The 16219-nt window shown below is 44.2% G+C and overlaps 1 protein-coding gene across 1 annotated transcript in view; it reads left to right on the top strand.

Moving 5' to 3' along the window:
- Positions 1-16219, top strand: part of LOC133345951 (contactin-associated protein-like 2) — a 144276-nt gene that overhangs the window by 119658 nt on the left and 8399 nt on the right. The window contains 1 exon segment of the mRNA XM_061557101.1: positions 3908-4001. Within this exon segment, the coding sequence (XP_061413085.1) occupies positions 3908-4001 (94 nt within the window).

The raw sequence follows: 16219 nt of genomic DNA, 5'->3' as shown, positions 1-16219 counted from the left end.
CGGATTGATCTGGTTACATTTCTGTCATAAAATCATTATTCTGACTTCCTGGATTTTTATGAAGATGCTTTGCATAGCTTAAAGTGAAACACCTTGTTTCTAATTGCTAAATGTGTCTGTGAGAATTGTTCTTCAAAACTTAACGGGAAGCATGGCATATGAAACGTTTGTACACCTGACAATTTCATTTGTTTGGCTATATTGTGTGGTGAAGGGTTTTATGACAGATATTTAACCAGATCATTACTTGGCCAAATAAAAAAAAATTGAATCAATACAGTCTCACCTTGCCCAATGCTGTTTTATCGAATGCGTGTTTCGACTATACGTGGTTTACTTATTGCGGTACGTTTTCCAGAACACGAGGGTAATGTTTGAGCTATACATGGTTTGACGCTGCTCAGATTCACATCTCTGCGTCGACAAGTAGTAGTAGTGCCTGGTGCACTCGTAGACGCTGCAGATGAATATCTCATAGCCATCTTCCCTCCCCAACACTCTCATGCGGTGGTCTCACTCCATGCTTTACCAGCATCCCGTGCACATCTTCCTCACCCTTGTAATCCCCTTCCAACACCCCCACCAACATCATCTTCACATTCATAATCACCATCATTCGTTGAAAGTTCAAGAAAATTTTCAGGTTCACTTTATTTATTTTAATTAACATCCCAATTCTTTTTTACTATATATTATGTGTATGTTTTTTCTGTAATAAGGGGGTAAATCATCTTCTAATTGAAAGTTAAACAAAACGAGAAGGGGTAATCATTTCGGACCCAGGAACACAACCCCATTTTACCATAAGGTTTATTATTTGTCTAACTCGGTTTTGCTCAAAACGTTATTTTCCAGGAACGTAACCTCCACATTCGCGAGGTATTACTGTACTAAGCTTGTCATTTTGTTATTTCAGAATTTATTGAATTGGCGTTTTTACACTGACTTTGACAATCGACTTATGAGCTGCCCCAGGCTCCTGTTGCCACAATACGCCCGCTCCTGGATGACACTTCACTGCAACCAATTGAGCGAATGAAGCACCATCCAGATTGCTGCTTTCTCACTGCATCCCTTCAGCTTCATTGTAATGTCGCCCTCATGGGTTATGGCTAAACTAACACATGTTTGCAGAGCTCCCAGATTGTTGCTCAGGTTGGCACAGAATGATAAGTCACAGATTTCATTGCTCTGTGATTAGCAGCTAACCTCTCATGGGCTAGACTGAGAGAGCAGTGTACCCCAACCAAACCCTGCTTGTAGCTGGTGTATCTTCATAATTGTATCTACAATGTCTTATATTTAGTTGTGTGCTTCCCTGGTGTACCACGAGGTCAGCTTGATGTGTTCACAGGCGTGATTTACACTACCGTGACATCAATGCCATATTCATAATAATGTTGTTGATGTAGCGTTTACCCTGGATATATGCCCGTGAACTTGTATTGCGATGGGAACAACACTCCACGGTGTAATGGAGAAGCCTTGGCGTCTGGAGGCTTACTGAAAAGACGGATGTGAAATTAATAGATGCACTGCGTGTAGTACAGCCTTTATGTTATAGCCATTGGCTTTTGGTGGTGACAGTTGATTGGCAATAACAAGCAGGCTGAAGATTATCTTTTAAAAAATGTACTCTCTCCGCAAATTCGCATAGAATGATGGTGCCGTGCAACTGCTTATTGTTGTTCAGAGAAGTTTCAAACGTTTATCAAAATAGCAGTAAACGGTACGTGCATCGGACAGCTAAGGGCAGATGTAATGAAGTTCCTCGTGCCTCACTGAGGCTTCTCTCAGCAATACCCTTACTCATTCACCCGTACACTCGCACTAAACAATATAAGCACCAGGAAAATTGCATTCCGAGTTAAAATATACATATGTGGAATGCTTATAAATTTTCAATTTATTGCCGTCTCACGAAAGCAGCCCTAGAGTTTGACGATTTATGAAAAATGGAATTGTGTGCAGTTACACAATTTAACAATGGCATTTTTTTTTAAAGAACGTATAAAGATCGTTGCCTGCAATCCCCCTGTAACCCTTGGGGAATGCTCATGTAGGTGGAGCTGCCCGAGTGTGCTCAAGGAGATGTTGATATCACGCTCTTCGTGTGTTTGTCAGTTTTTTTGTAGGCGTCTTTTCTCCGCAGCAAGATGTGTTGGTCATTCACTGTTTGCTTTTTGGTACGACGCCTGCAGCGCGTATTTTGACTGTTCGCTGTCGGAATGGTTGCTCATCTTTGGGGTTTAATAGCTACACGTAAATATGGGCATTTCAGCACCTCGGCATGCATCAGCATCAACCCTACCTTGAACCCATACCAACATTTCCACCCGTAGGTCCTGGTAAAAACAACTCAGACAGGGTTCACAGGAGAGTTACCATGCTCTGCCTGCAGTTGAGCAAAATATGTTGCCTATGTTTGTACACGTATGTGTGTGTGCATTTGTGTGTGGGTTTGTGTGTATGTTAGCATATGTGGGGAGTGCACTAATTACGATGGTAGTCTAGCGGTTTGCGCACTGCGCTACGAATCCGGAGGACCAAAGTTTGATTCCCAGCTACAGCTAGCATCAGTGGTGATTATCTGAACCACATATTGGGCATCCTTGACTCAAACTTAAATGAGTCTCTTGTGCGGTGTGTAAAATGTTGGCACTGGGTAGACAAAGGCAGATTGGTATGGTCCTGGCCACACCACTCCCTCATGCGCCGTACTCGCCTTCATAGATTCTTGCTAATGGCATTTGCCCCAACAGTCTGTGGAGGTTATGTGGGGGCTCATTAGTTGAAATGTGTACTATATATGAGTGTGTGTTTACCTTCGTGGGGAGTGATAGTGTAGCAGTTATTGTGAACCCTGTGACCCGATTTCTATCCCCGCTTCATGACCAACACCAGTGACAATTATCTGAACTGGACCTCCCCTAAAACGTATCAGGCTCAAATGAGTGCTTAGTGTGGTGTGTACACATCTCTACTAGGGGGACAAAAGCGGTTGGGCATAGTGCTGGTCACTCGTCCCCCTCGTGTGCCGTGCCAACCTTAATTAGGTGCTCGCTAACAGCACTTTCCCCAACAGTCTGTTAAAGGCTATGCAGGGAATCTTTGTCTTTGTTTACTTGTGTGCATATTTGTGAGCGGAGTCTCTACGGGAGTTCTAAATGGCTCGTGCTGAGTGATGGAAAAAGAAATCAAGTTTTCTAGATCTCCATCTCCCCGCCTCTTGCCGTGGCTTGCAGGAAATCCATTTGTTTTCTGGATTGAGATAAAATACAAATGCAATTGTAAGTGACGTGTGGGATATTAGTGGCTTCCACCTAACAACAGAAAGTAGCAAAGGGGTTGCTTATGCAAGCGTGGAAGGTTGCAAAGAAAAATAGGGTATGTATTTTGGGAGAATATGGAAAGTGCTCTCAGCATCCTGACGTTTTAATGGGCCTCCAGGATGCTTTGTGATAAAGGGGCTGGCAAGGCTGCCACTGTAATGAGGGTGAGAGTAGTCATGCTGCCGGGAACAACCATAACTCACGACGTGTAATCGACATGATTAAGTTTGGCTTTGGGTCTTCTGTGCAAAAAAAAATTCTAATTATAAATTTACATATTCAGTATCCTGAATATGGCGTGAAGCACACATTTATTGCTGATTGTCTTTCTCTGAATAATAAGCGACCAAAATACACACACACAGAAATAATAATATGGTCACATTAGCCCCAGTTGGTCTTCATTTTGCCATTTATTGCATAACACATTTATTCGTGGTTAATTCTCCTTTTTATCCCCACCCCCTTCCCCGTGGTGTTTTCTGCCACTCTCAATGCTCACCATGGTTTCCCACGACGCCGGCGCCTCACTCTAACCGGGGACTTGTCGTGCATCGTGATCGCCCGGGCCACAGCTGGACCATTACCTCCCCACTGCGCATCGCCTGCCGGCCGGCCATGCACCTCATCCCCGAGCTGCCGACACACTCTACCTCGGCCGGGTGCCCGGTGAGAGCCTGCCCCCCATGTCCTCGTGCCGTGTCTGATGTGGATTTTTCAGTGACGGGAACACTTGTCAACAGAGTGCCACTTAAGTGTGACAATACATCATGGGACCTCCTTTGCAAGTACCAAAATATTATAACAGGGTTTTCCCCTTTTTTTCTGGCTACAAAACAGGTGTTAATGTGTTAAAACAAAAAACTGAAACCTTTTACAAGGAATCATGTCTGCATTAACCACAATGCTTGTGGTCCTCTGGTCTAACACCGCTTGAGACGAGGCTCAAAAGAAAGCTGCCTCTGGTGTGGACCAATACGTTTCAAGGACAATGCATATATTATCAGAGTATGTTTTTTTGTTTGCATTCTGACCACAAGCATTGTGGTTAATGCAGACATGATTCCTTGTAAAAGGTTTCAGTTTGGTGTTTTAACATCTTAACACCTGTTTTGTTGCCAGAAAAAAGGGGAAAAACCTGTGGCAATACATTAATTAAATACCCGTAACGCCTCACCACCTCTTTCCTAACACTGCCTTATAACAATAAAAAATATGTAGTTGACACGTTTTGGGTTATGGTCTCTCTTGAGAGCAGAAATAGAGGGCAGAATATTTTTACTTGCGGTTGGAGACAGCATTTAAAAAAATATATATCACACAGCTTACTGATGTTAAATCTAAGGGTTCTTTCCTGCAGTTTTCCTTATATAACATAGGTGAAATAACGTTTTCCTAATACTATGTCTAACAACATAATATACACAAACAAAATACAGAACGTCCTATTTTGCTTTATGTTATGATATATTAATCGCTGCATTATTCTCTTACTCTCCCAAAATGTTGTGCCTGTCTGTAAATATTTGTAGGAGTTGTGGCTAATCCTGACAAAAGTAGGTTCCTGTATAAACGATTTATTGGCATGTGTAGCAGTGCTTTGTACATCACATGGGTCACACCTGTCACATCCCATCTCCAGGCAGAAACGTAACCAGCGTGTTTTGCCACAACAAAACGAGCGACATCTGTAATTGAACCTTCCCACCGATGGCTTGGCCATCCCTACCTCTAACCTCTCTGCTGGCCTCCTTAACAACATCCCGGATGCAGCAACCCCAGGGCTTTCTGTGTCTCGTTGTTGCAAAGATTCACCGCCTACTTGCAGCGAGCAGCCTCACAATAAGCACGGCCACCCTTCACGGGAGCTTAACCCTTGACGTGTCACAGCATATTACTTTAACTTAAACGCGTTACACAGCTGCGCGAGAAAATACGTCGAGCAGAGAGAGGCTGTTTAGACGAGTGGTAAAATTACGTTGTCACTGTCGACGAGCAGGGCTCTTGCTTGTCAAGCCCCCGTAAGGCCCTTTGACGATGACCGCCGTTGGCACTGCAGCAGACTGGGCTGTGTCGCCGCGTCGCGACGTGCATCTGTGCACGCCGCCGGTTGTCGTGCTATTCTCAGCGCTGCCATTGATTTTCGGTCACTTGTAAACTTTCCTTAGCAGTGGCACTGCCAAACACTCTCAGTAAAGAAACAATCTTCTCGAGTTAGTTGGATGTGGTCATTCTTTTTTTTGGCATCCTTGAAAGGAATATTATATTACGTTTTTGCTCTTTCTGCGCTTACGGCAATGGAAGCGGTGTTCAGTTGGGTCTGGTGTGCACGTTGGATTGGAACATCGGGTAAATCTTTTCTCAAGATGTGGATAAGAAATACCGCGCAAAAATCTCAGAAATGTAAGAATATATCCACAGCTGTCAGGTTGGTAAGAGCCTTAATTAACTCTACTGGGACAAGTCATGACTATTACCGTGTTGCAAGCTCCACTTTAATAATTTTGATTGGTTAATTAACGTTTACACACCTGTTGCACGGAGAAACCGAGCATATTAATGTTCTGCCTAATTAAAATAACATTAATCAAGGTTGCATTTGCTTGCCTGAACTTCAGCTGAGTTCTGTATTGTCTTTCGAGGTATAGAAATAACTGCAAGTGAATGTGTAAGCTACCATTAACATTTAATTATCATGCTGAGTCCCTGAGTACCAGAGGTCGCAAATGGGTTTTGATTCCTTACCCGTACCCGTACCCGGCTGCACCAGGGTCGCAAATGGGTACCCGTTCCCTACCCGTACCCGTACCCTACCCGAAATGAGTGACAAACGGTTACTCACCAGTGACTCACGGCCTACCCGTACCCGTACCCGGCCACACCAGGGTCGCAAACGGGTACCCGTACCTGGCCGGGTACGGGTAGCCGGGTATTGGGTAGAGTACGAGTATCGTGTACCCAGTTGCGACCTCTGCTGAGTACCGACACAGCCACGAGTTTCACTCCTGTCAGCGCAAGTTTAGTCCGGGCAGATGTGCTCAGCTCAGATGAGCAATTAGCACAAGTGAGGCGGCTGGCAATATGGACACAGTAAAGAATGATGTCAACATTGCGAGTGATTGCCTTTCTTCAGAGTTTCATGCTAGAAATTGATGACTGCCATAAGTGTAATATTTAAAATAAAATGCAACGTTCATATATTTACATAGATTAACGGTTTGTGCTGAAACACTGCTAAGCCTCATGGCAATGAGTCGTAGCAGAGCAAGCCTATATTTTAATCAATGAGGCACTTTGACTACAGTATGGGGATTGCAGTCTTCACCTGTATACACTATCCCAAAGCCATGATTGGTTTTAACGGGACGTGGCGAGGTGGGAGTGGGGCTGGAAGGGAAAGGCTTGTAAACAACCCAGAATGCATTCCAAAGACAGCATTGTTTAGGGAACAATAGTCAAACGCGCGAACCGTGTAAATTAGCACCAGCGGATTACATGGGTGACAGTGTATAGAGACCCATACGCGTAATCAGATGATGGGGATATCGATAGACAGAAATGGACAGTCATGTTATGAAATTGAAGCGGTTGTCATTAACTGAATATTTAGTGGAGTTTTTTTTTTACCCTCGGTATGCAGCTGGCAGGCATTGTTTGTTTGGTTGTGTGGTCCAGTATAATCACATTTGAGAAATCCAAGTGGTGTCCTTTAGCCAAGGCGTGTTTAGCCACTAATGAGCACTTCAAATGCAAGTTAATTCATTCAATTAATTCACATGGGCGGGTTGCACATTCATATTCTGCAAGCCGAGACTGGAGCCGCCGGTTTTTGTGTCGCCAATGTATTCCGCCTTGCAGACCTCACACAATTGAGAGTGTAGTGCGTCTGTCATGTGAGACAGATCCGTCTTTAGGGTTTTAAATGGGTGACGTGCAGTGTGCATGCTGGTTAGCAAGCAGGGGAAGAGCTTGAAAAAATGTAAAGTCTTGGGTATTAAGGAGTATGCAGTCACTGGCCGCCAGTGACATCACCACGATATTGGACACATGCTGTTGGGATAGGTTGCGTCTTGGAAGGTGCATCCAAGCAGGACAGCCATAGCTATGGGACCTTTTTGTCAGTATCAAAAGTATGAAAAAAATAAAAACAGGTGTTACACTTTATGGCAATAAAACAAGAGGAGCGTGGTCTGCCTCCGGCCAATGTGATCCGGAATTCCATACAACTCTCTCATTGTCCTCTGCCCCCCCTCTGTCTCTGCCCCAACCCCTCCCCACACCCTCTCGATTTAAAGCCTCGACACAGTGGCGCTGTCTTTCTTTTTATCATTCTTTGGAGAAGCGTGTTCAGCCAGGTGGGCTGTTGGCTGTTGTGTTGTCCGGCTCTCTGTGTTGTGTTGCATTGTGTTTCTACGTTTACTACGTTTTTTTATTCTTACCTGATGACAGTTGCTTGTGTGGCAATCGAAACGTCGTATTCTATTATTATTTGATTTTATTTTCTACATGACTTTACCGAAAGAACCAAAGAGTAATTCCTGCAGTCACGAAAGATTCGAATCTAATTTGAATAAAACAAGTGTGAAGATGTAACTGCTCAACCCGAGCTATAAATGCTCTGATACATGCATTGTCTTTGTATTGTTTGCCTTTTGGTGTTCTCTGGTCTAACACTGGTGAGACAATGCCATAAAGAAGGCTATCTCTGGTATAGGCAAATCAGTGTCAAAGAGAATGCATATATTATTTGCATATGGTTAATGCAGATATCATGCCTTGCAAAAAGTATATATTTGGTATTTGAGCATCTTAACACCTGTTTTATTGCCAAGAAGGCCATCTTTTAAATAAATAACTCACAGGCAAAATATGATCTTTGCCAGTACATATTTTGCATCTCGACAAAGATGCCATGTTCGGCTCACCATGTTGTTGCCTAAAGATCGAGGACTTAAGATTTGGTCTCTGTGCGGTCTGTTTGTGCTTCCTCTACACACATGTTAAGAGACTGTCGGAGGCAGTGTGTGTACCAAGGACGTACAAGAATGGGAGCTTGCCTTCGTGTATTTTGTTAAATTGTAAGCTGAATGGAATGAAACACAGATTTGATGCAGTCATGCATCAGTGGCATGATCTGTGCAACACGGACCACAACGCTGTCATCCATGTAATGTACCGAGCAGCACAGATCTTGATGGGTCCCAGCAAAAGCTGCGGGTTTCAAGTTTGTCCTGGACAAGCTTTGCACAAATTGGCAACACAAGAGAGTGTCTTGCAGTTCCCAGTAATTCTTGATAATCTGTGCCATGAGGTTATTCAGAAAATTTGGAAAGATTCCATCTGGTCCTGCAGTTTTCCCAGCTTGAGTGCATTGTCTCTCTCTGCCCCAGTGAAAGGGGTCAATAAATGAGATGATTGGGTGGTGCTGCTGCTCTATTGGCAGTGCGCTGAGATGTAATCTGACCGCAAATGTCCTTGTAGGGCAGTGATTTTGAGGTTTGAAGTAATTAGGCAGCAATGGTGTCTGCTTTGATTTTTGACTTGGTCTTTGAACAGGGTTGGCACTGCTGCTGGGGTGAGTAAAGTTCAGCCGTGCCACCAGTTTTTACAGCGTTGTTGTGTTACATTGGTAGTGAGTCCAACTCAGTCGCAGACGTTGTCCTGGAAGCAACACGTTTTATTTCACCAACTCAACACACAACATAACGTAACCTACACTTGGGTGTTGAACGCCCATCTAACCACGCTACGGCAGAACTAGACACAGTCCTGCTATCCCGGACCGGACCACGAGCTTGGTCCCAGACCGCGTGGCTAGAGGCTTCTTCAACCCGACGTGGATCTTCTTCACCAACAACCCGAAGAACCCCGCGCCCCTTACGGGGCCCCGTTATATCGGCCTGGGCTGGGGCTGGCTCCGCCCCTTACCCCGCCCACCTTCTAGACCTCTTGAGCTCTTTCCCAAAGGCTCCCAAGAGCTCTGTTATACCACGTGCCTGCCCAGCGGCCCCCATCCACCGGTGGCCCCCCTCCAATATCATCCGGTCACGTGTCAGCAGGTCAACCAGCGTATCATGCCCCAATGTAACCCTGGCTGGATGACACTCTCTCTCGCTCCCTCACTGGGATCCCACACCGCACACTGTACGTGGTGCTTCCGCGCTAACCAGCGCTCACCCAAGCCCCGCTAGGGCTGGTACTATACCCAGTAACCGGGCTGCACATAATAACAACACATTTTCCGCCGTGGCCTCGCAAGCCCGGCACCACACAGTGACATTCACAGTCACTACGCATTTGCTGGGTCGTTATTTTGCATTCATTTTCATTGGGTTCAACAAAACATAGTAGTAGGTTTTTACCAGTGGCGGCTCCTGCAAAATCTCTCAGGGGGGGCAAATGTCTGGATGATTGATAAGGATAAGGTCCACCCATGCAATGGATAAATTAACAGCTTAAGCATGTAAAGGCAACTTCACTTCTTTAATATTAATGAGAAATAAAGTGACTCTTACAATACATCTTGTTTGTTTCTATACTCACTATTAAAACAAACCACTCAAGTTCATTTTATTAAAGATTCCACTAGGTGGCAACAAATTATATTGTTGGATGAAACGTGCTTACGTATGATGACGTAAGCACGTATGATGACGTAAGCACGTTAGGGCGAGCCCTCCCGGAAGCCATAGAGAATGCATTGCAGCGCCCCCGTTCGAAAAAAAACATCTTTGAATGTAAGTCTATGGGGCCACTCGGGGCGATTCTCAGCTGGAGGGAAATCGCCCAAAAAGAGGCGGTACTCCACAGAACGTAGCATGACGCTGATTGGACTATATCCAGAGGCACAGTGACGGCTAGCATGACTCTGTGGTTGAATGACATTGGTGGTGCGTCGCCCAATCGCCCTAATGAAGAAACCGCCCCTGGTTTTTACCCTTTAAACTGGTACAAAACTGACACCTTTATGCAAGGCATCATGTTTGCAATAACCACAACACAAGCAGTCAAAATGCAAACAAAAAGAAACAACTCTGATGATGATAATAATATGCACTGTCCTTGAAGTTCGACAAGACATGTTGAGCTTTTTTTCAAACCACGGGGTACACTACATCTTGCGGCTTTGTTTATGACTGCTAAAGTAGCCGAAATTATTGGGACGTTTTCCAAGATCCAACAGATGTTGGCATTGGTGGACTGTTTTAATAAGTTCCAGTCAGCTTTAAGAAAATCATATTGGCTCTGGTGGTGATGTTGTCACCTGTACTATAATGGCAATGTGGATGATAGCAGGATGGTGGTTTTATGGGAAAACTTTTACGACCATCCTCTAAAGAGTGCTGTGGCTTCCGCATTAGTTTTTTAAAGGAAATGGAGGTCAAGAGTAAGTTAAGTCCTGTTGCCACCTCACTGAGTGGATCGTGCCGCACCCTTTCACATTCTTCTGACGATACTCAGCCAATAAGGAAAATTCCCAGTCCCATCCTTGATCCCATAGCCCAATGATGTGTGGGTTTCCCACATAATGGATTGGCTAGTAGATGATAACGACGATTGGGGTTGATGTATTATGTCGCCAGCAGATGTTACTGATAGTTTGCCGACTCAAATTGTAATCGGTAAAACATCTGCAAAGTTGTTCGCTACTTGACTGTACAGCTTTCAACACCTTGCTTCAAGTATGTTGCAACGCCCTACATTGGATTTGCGGCTGAATTTCAAGTGGACTTCCTGTCACTACAGGATGTCGATCCGGTGTTTCTTCAATAGCCATTGTGAGGTGCGTGCATTTCTCGTGATAAATAATTGTCAATGTTGAGTTGGTAGAGATGAGTGCCATCTCTCACGGTCGAGTTAACTTTACCCTCACAAGAGGCTTTTTGATGTCGTCAGTTTTTTTTATTTTCATATCGGGAGATCATTGAGACAATAAGCGCGGTACAGTTTGTGGTGAGCTTAGTTGTGAAGATTTATGTAACGTAAAGCTTTACACAACGGTACTGGTCACGTGTAAGGATGTCATCATCACCGAACCTTGCTGTAGAGAGTCATTCTCGTTTTGGTTTGACTTTCTAGCATCAAATGCCATAGTGCCTCAAATATATTAATTCAATTCAACACAAAACACGTTACAATCAGGAGACCTTGGGCAGCTCAAAAACCACATATAAGCACCACAAGGTCACTCTTCGGAATGGATGTTTTTTGTTAATAGTCTGTAGTAAAAATATAACATTTACTTTGTCAGCCAAGTGTCACTGCTCTGCCGGGCTATGCTCAGAAGGCTGCTTCGCCAGGCACTTTGCGTGCCACACAAGCTGCGAGCAGTTGGCCCTGGAGCATTCAGCACTCATGGCAGGCACAGGCAATAGAGCACGATTGTAATCTTCAAACTCCGCAATTAAAACTAAATAATGTACTTTGTGTGTTGCTCCAAGGCCGCTACTGTCTTGTGCTATCCTGTAAGAAGAAGAACCTAAGAAAAAACACAAATACAACCTAATGCATTACTCTTTTATGGAATCAATTGAAGCCGATGTGTTTTGTGTCATTTCTGAGAATGGCACGGAGGTCACCCTTGCAAAAGAGGCAATGTTTCACGTGCCTCAATGGGTTTATTTAATCTCACGGTTTAATACATGGCACTGACTGACTGGTATTTCTTACACAACATACAGGATTTGGTTTCAATGACAACGTTTCATGAATTTGGTTATATTTATTTCCCGCTCCTCATTTTTGGTTTTATTTCACCATTTATATTTTCACCATTATCAACTCTAGTGACCACTGACGTTACGAGATATATATGTGTCAGAGTTAAACTATTTATCTGATATAGCAGTGTTTATGCGAGGGTATTTTTCACCTTTGCCATGAGATTGCTTTGTAGACCGGCGATAAGGAAATGTAAATTACGGGAGTAAAATAATGCTGTGGAGGGGTAAACTAACTCTGATCCTGACTGAACCATTCGCTTTACACTTTTCCAAACTTTTTGAATCCCTGAAGTAATTTGGTGAATTCGTTGCAACTAAGGATATGCTGACGCAGCATGTGAGCATTAAAAATGCATTCAATCTGGATGAAATCAAGAAGCAGTTGGAGATTTCAAAATGATAGCTGCTTTGGAAAAGTGGGCAATGTCCAAGTGCTGTACAAGATTGTGATTGCCTTGGAGCAGAACCTGTAACTGAGTTCAGGTTGTGTGATTACAAGGAATGCAGAGCCGCGTTCATCATAGGCAGTAATTTCGCCATTTAAACATAATACATTCTTTTTTAAACTTCTAACGTGCACAATATTCGTTCACCGAGTCACTCTCAAAGCACTTGGATATTGCCCACAAAGAGAAAGTGACTCAGAGGAGTGAGGAAGCTATTAACTATGTTTTTTACTAGGTAAGGCGCACTGAACTGTATAGCTATTTTTAAGAAGCGACGATGGCCACAAATGATAACCCAATGAAGTGGCTTATCACGTGGAAATGTATAGCAGCCAAGAGGAACCATAGACAAGCAGGAAGGCAGACACCTGTTGAGCCGCTGCCAACAATTGCCCATATGCTAAGGTGTTATTATCCACTATGATACCTCCTTTACCAGTGGCAAAATATAGTAGTAGGTTTTTACCCTTTCAACTGGTACAAAAAACTGACACTTTTATACAAGGCATCATGTTTGCAATAACCACAACACAAGCAGTCAAAATACAAACAAAAAGAAACAACTCTGATGATGATAAAGATATGCACTGTCCTTCAAGTTGATTGGTCCACACCCGAGACAACTTTTCTTAGAGCCTAGTCTCCATTGGTGTTGGACCAGATGTGTTATTAGCCAATTAAGGAGCGTTTGTATGTGGGACGAAACTGGACCACCCGGAGAAGCCCCACGCATATGAGGGGGAAAAACACTCTATCCCATACGGATGAAACAGGTGGAGTCCACATTTGAGCTGTACACCTGGATTGCATTTTTCTAGCGAGCCAGGGTTTGGCACCTCGACGGGCACGGGAAGGGAGTTTCACAACATTTGTGTGATCCCCCACAACCCTCGCTGCAGCGCAGGATTACGACGTGCGCTACCACGGCGAGGTCCTGATTTGCTAAAGCGGCAAATAAATAATTGACCTACGGTGTATTGTAGCCTGCAGGGGGGGCAGACATTTCAAAAGATGGCGGTAACTGCACCCCTACTCTCCGCTGGGTGTGAGAAATGAGGTCAAGCATAAAGTGAGTTTTCCATCCTCACTACCCAACGATTCTCAAGAGTCACATTTGCCCACCTAGAAGACGAGAGATAACGAAGCTGCCATGCCAGTTGTGAGGTTTTGCATAGAGCTCGATAGATTGAACTGTTGGGAAATTTGAAGGCTCAATACCGTGCTCGTAGTCACAAAACATATGCTTACAACCTGATCGCCGCTTGCCTCGTGCTGATGCCAATTAAGCTCGGCAAAACAAAAACACATTCCTGCGGAGGGAGCTGGTAGCAACGTTGGGTTGCTCGGTCAATGGCCAGGGTCAACGGCGGCGTGGTGTATTCCGCAAATATGCCCGACTGTGAGGGCGGGCACAAGCCGGCGTGAGTAGGTTAAACGTTGAGTTTTGTAAGGGCACCACGGGGTGACCAGCCCCTCCCCACCCAGCCCCACCCTTCCCCACCCCCCACCCAGCCCCTCCCCACCCTCCCCTCCCCACCCAGCCCCACCCTCCCCACCCAGCCCCTCCCCACCCTCCCCTCCCCACCCAGCCCCACCCTCCCCACCCAGCCCCTCCCCACCTGCCCCTCCCCACCCAGCCCCTCCCTCCCCACCCAGCCGCTCCCTGCACGACGGACGGACACAATAATCCCCTGTGGGCTGGTGTAACCAGGAGGTTCCTACCAGTATTATTTCATCTCTTTGTGTGGCGAGAGAGTGTAAATGACAGGATGTGCAATATTTATGCAGTTGTTGATTCTAATTTGTAGCAATATTCGTCATGCTACACTCGTGGGATAGCAGTTTCTGAGCTCCCTCTGCATCTGTCGGAATGTGTAAGTGTGAATGCCACTGCACGTTTTCCACTTTGAGTGCACAGACCGAGGGTTAACTAGCAAGTGTTCAAGCTGTCTTGGAGATGGCATATTACCGAATCAAATTCATCGTGACTTATGACTCATTTCTTCTTCTTCTTCACGAATTGTAATAAAACTAATTTTACAGGTAAATTTTCCTGTAAATGTAATTTCTGACAAATCAGCGTGGAATGCTTTCCGAACAGCTTATGTGTAATTGTCCAACTATATCAATTATTGAAGCAATTTGCTTTTGCAAAGTTATATTTGTGTAATTATTAAAATACTCATACTGTATATTTATTTTCACTCGGATTAAATTAACATTTAATTATTTCTAGTCGCACAAAGTCAGACTCAATTGGTTTTTAAAGTCGGTTATTTTCCGATTTTTCTGAATAATTTTTGCATTTATGTATGCACAAAGATCCCCATGTAGCTTTGTCAGGCTATTGGGGCAAATGCTGTTAGCGAGCGCTTATTAAGGCCGGCATAGCACGCAAGGGGGCTGGGTAGCCAGCACCACGCCTTTGTCTCCCCAGTGTTGATGTTTAAGCAATGCACCAGGTACTGATTGTATACATATATGCATAGTTAACCTATGCATATATGTATACAAAGACACATATGACCTATATAACATTTCAAGATATTGTGAAGACTGAGTCCACCAAGAGGATGACCAGGACCAGTTCAGATATTCACCAATGATGTGGGCCATTGAACCCATGTCTACAGGTTCATAGCGCAAAGTCTTTAATCACTGCGCCACGCAAAGACAAAGATCTCCCGTGTAGCCTTAACAGACTTTTGGGACAAGTGCTGTTTTAGCGAGCACCAATGAAGGCCGGCACGGCACATGAGGCGGTAGATGGTCAGCACCACGCCTGGCTGCCTTTGTCTCCCTAGTGACGAAGATTACACACCGCACCGGGTACTCATTTGAAGCTTAGTTGACCTAGGGGAGGCACAGGACTGGTTCAGATCATCGCTATCACGAGTATTAGCTTTGAGTGGGAATCAAACTCGGGTCGCCGGGTTCGTAGCGCAGCACGCTAACCACTGCACCATACACACAAACACACGTGACAAACTTTGTCCATCATATTTGCAATGAGTTATTAAATATAGCAGTGTTAAGGATTAGAGGCTTTGCCATTCACGAGACAGAAACCTATCCCCTCCGGCTGTACGACAGGACTGTCTCCAAATCAAATGGCTCGTTACCTGCCGAATGACCAGTTAATTGCAGTTTGATGAATACAGACCAAGTGCACACTTGCATGAACCTACCGTAAATGGATCCATCTTTTTTAGCAATACCTTGCAGCTTGCCTAAATGAAACACAATGTTAAGGCATTCTGCTTCGTTTAACAATACAACAGCTTGAAAATGTTTTTCACCAGACTTTGAGAAATTACTTGTATTCATCTTACCACCAATACGAGTGTAAAAAACATAAATATAAAATAATTCGTTTATGATTTGATACGTTATGCAAGTTTCATATTGCTGGGAATGTGCACATGGGTATAAACGATATTAACCACAGATCATTTGCTTGGGGTACTTCATGTGCCTTGACTTTTTTTCAATTTTAAACGTCATTTTGCATTAAAGAATTATGTTATAAATGTTTCAGCACTGGCTCATCTCATTTTGAAACTGATTTGTAAAATTAAAGAATTGTTGTTTCTCCTGTAGCGTGACGTTTCCAGTTTGGTGGGAGAATTTGTTTTTTCTATTGTAGAAATATAGTAATATTACGGTTGTCAAACGATGTAATGCACACCATTTATCAATGCATGGCTTACCCACCCAG

This window comes from Lethenteron reissneri, chromosome 23, assembly GCF_015708825.2.
Source record: "Lethenteron reissneri isolate LAM-NWPU_2019-01 chromosome 23, ASM1570882v1, whole genome shotgun sequence".
NCBI classification, from domain to species: domain Eukaryota; kingdom Metazoa; phylum Chordata; class Hyperoartia; order Petromyzontiformes; family Petromyzontidae; genus Lethenteron; species Lethenteron reissneri.
The sequence above is the reverse complement of the archived record's forward strand: the minus strand, read 5'-3'. Positions and strand labels throughout refer to the sequence as shown.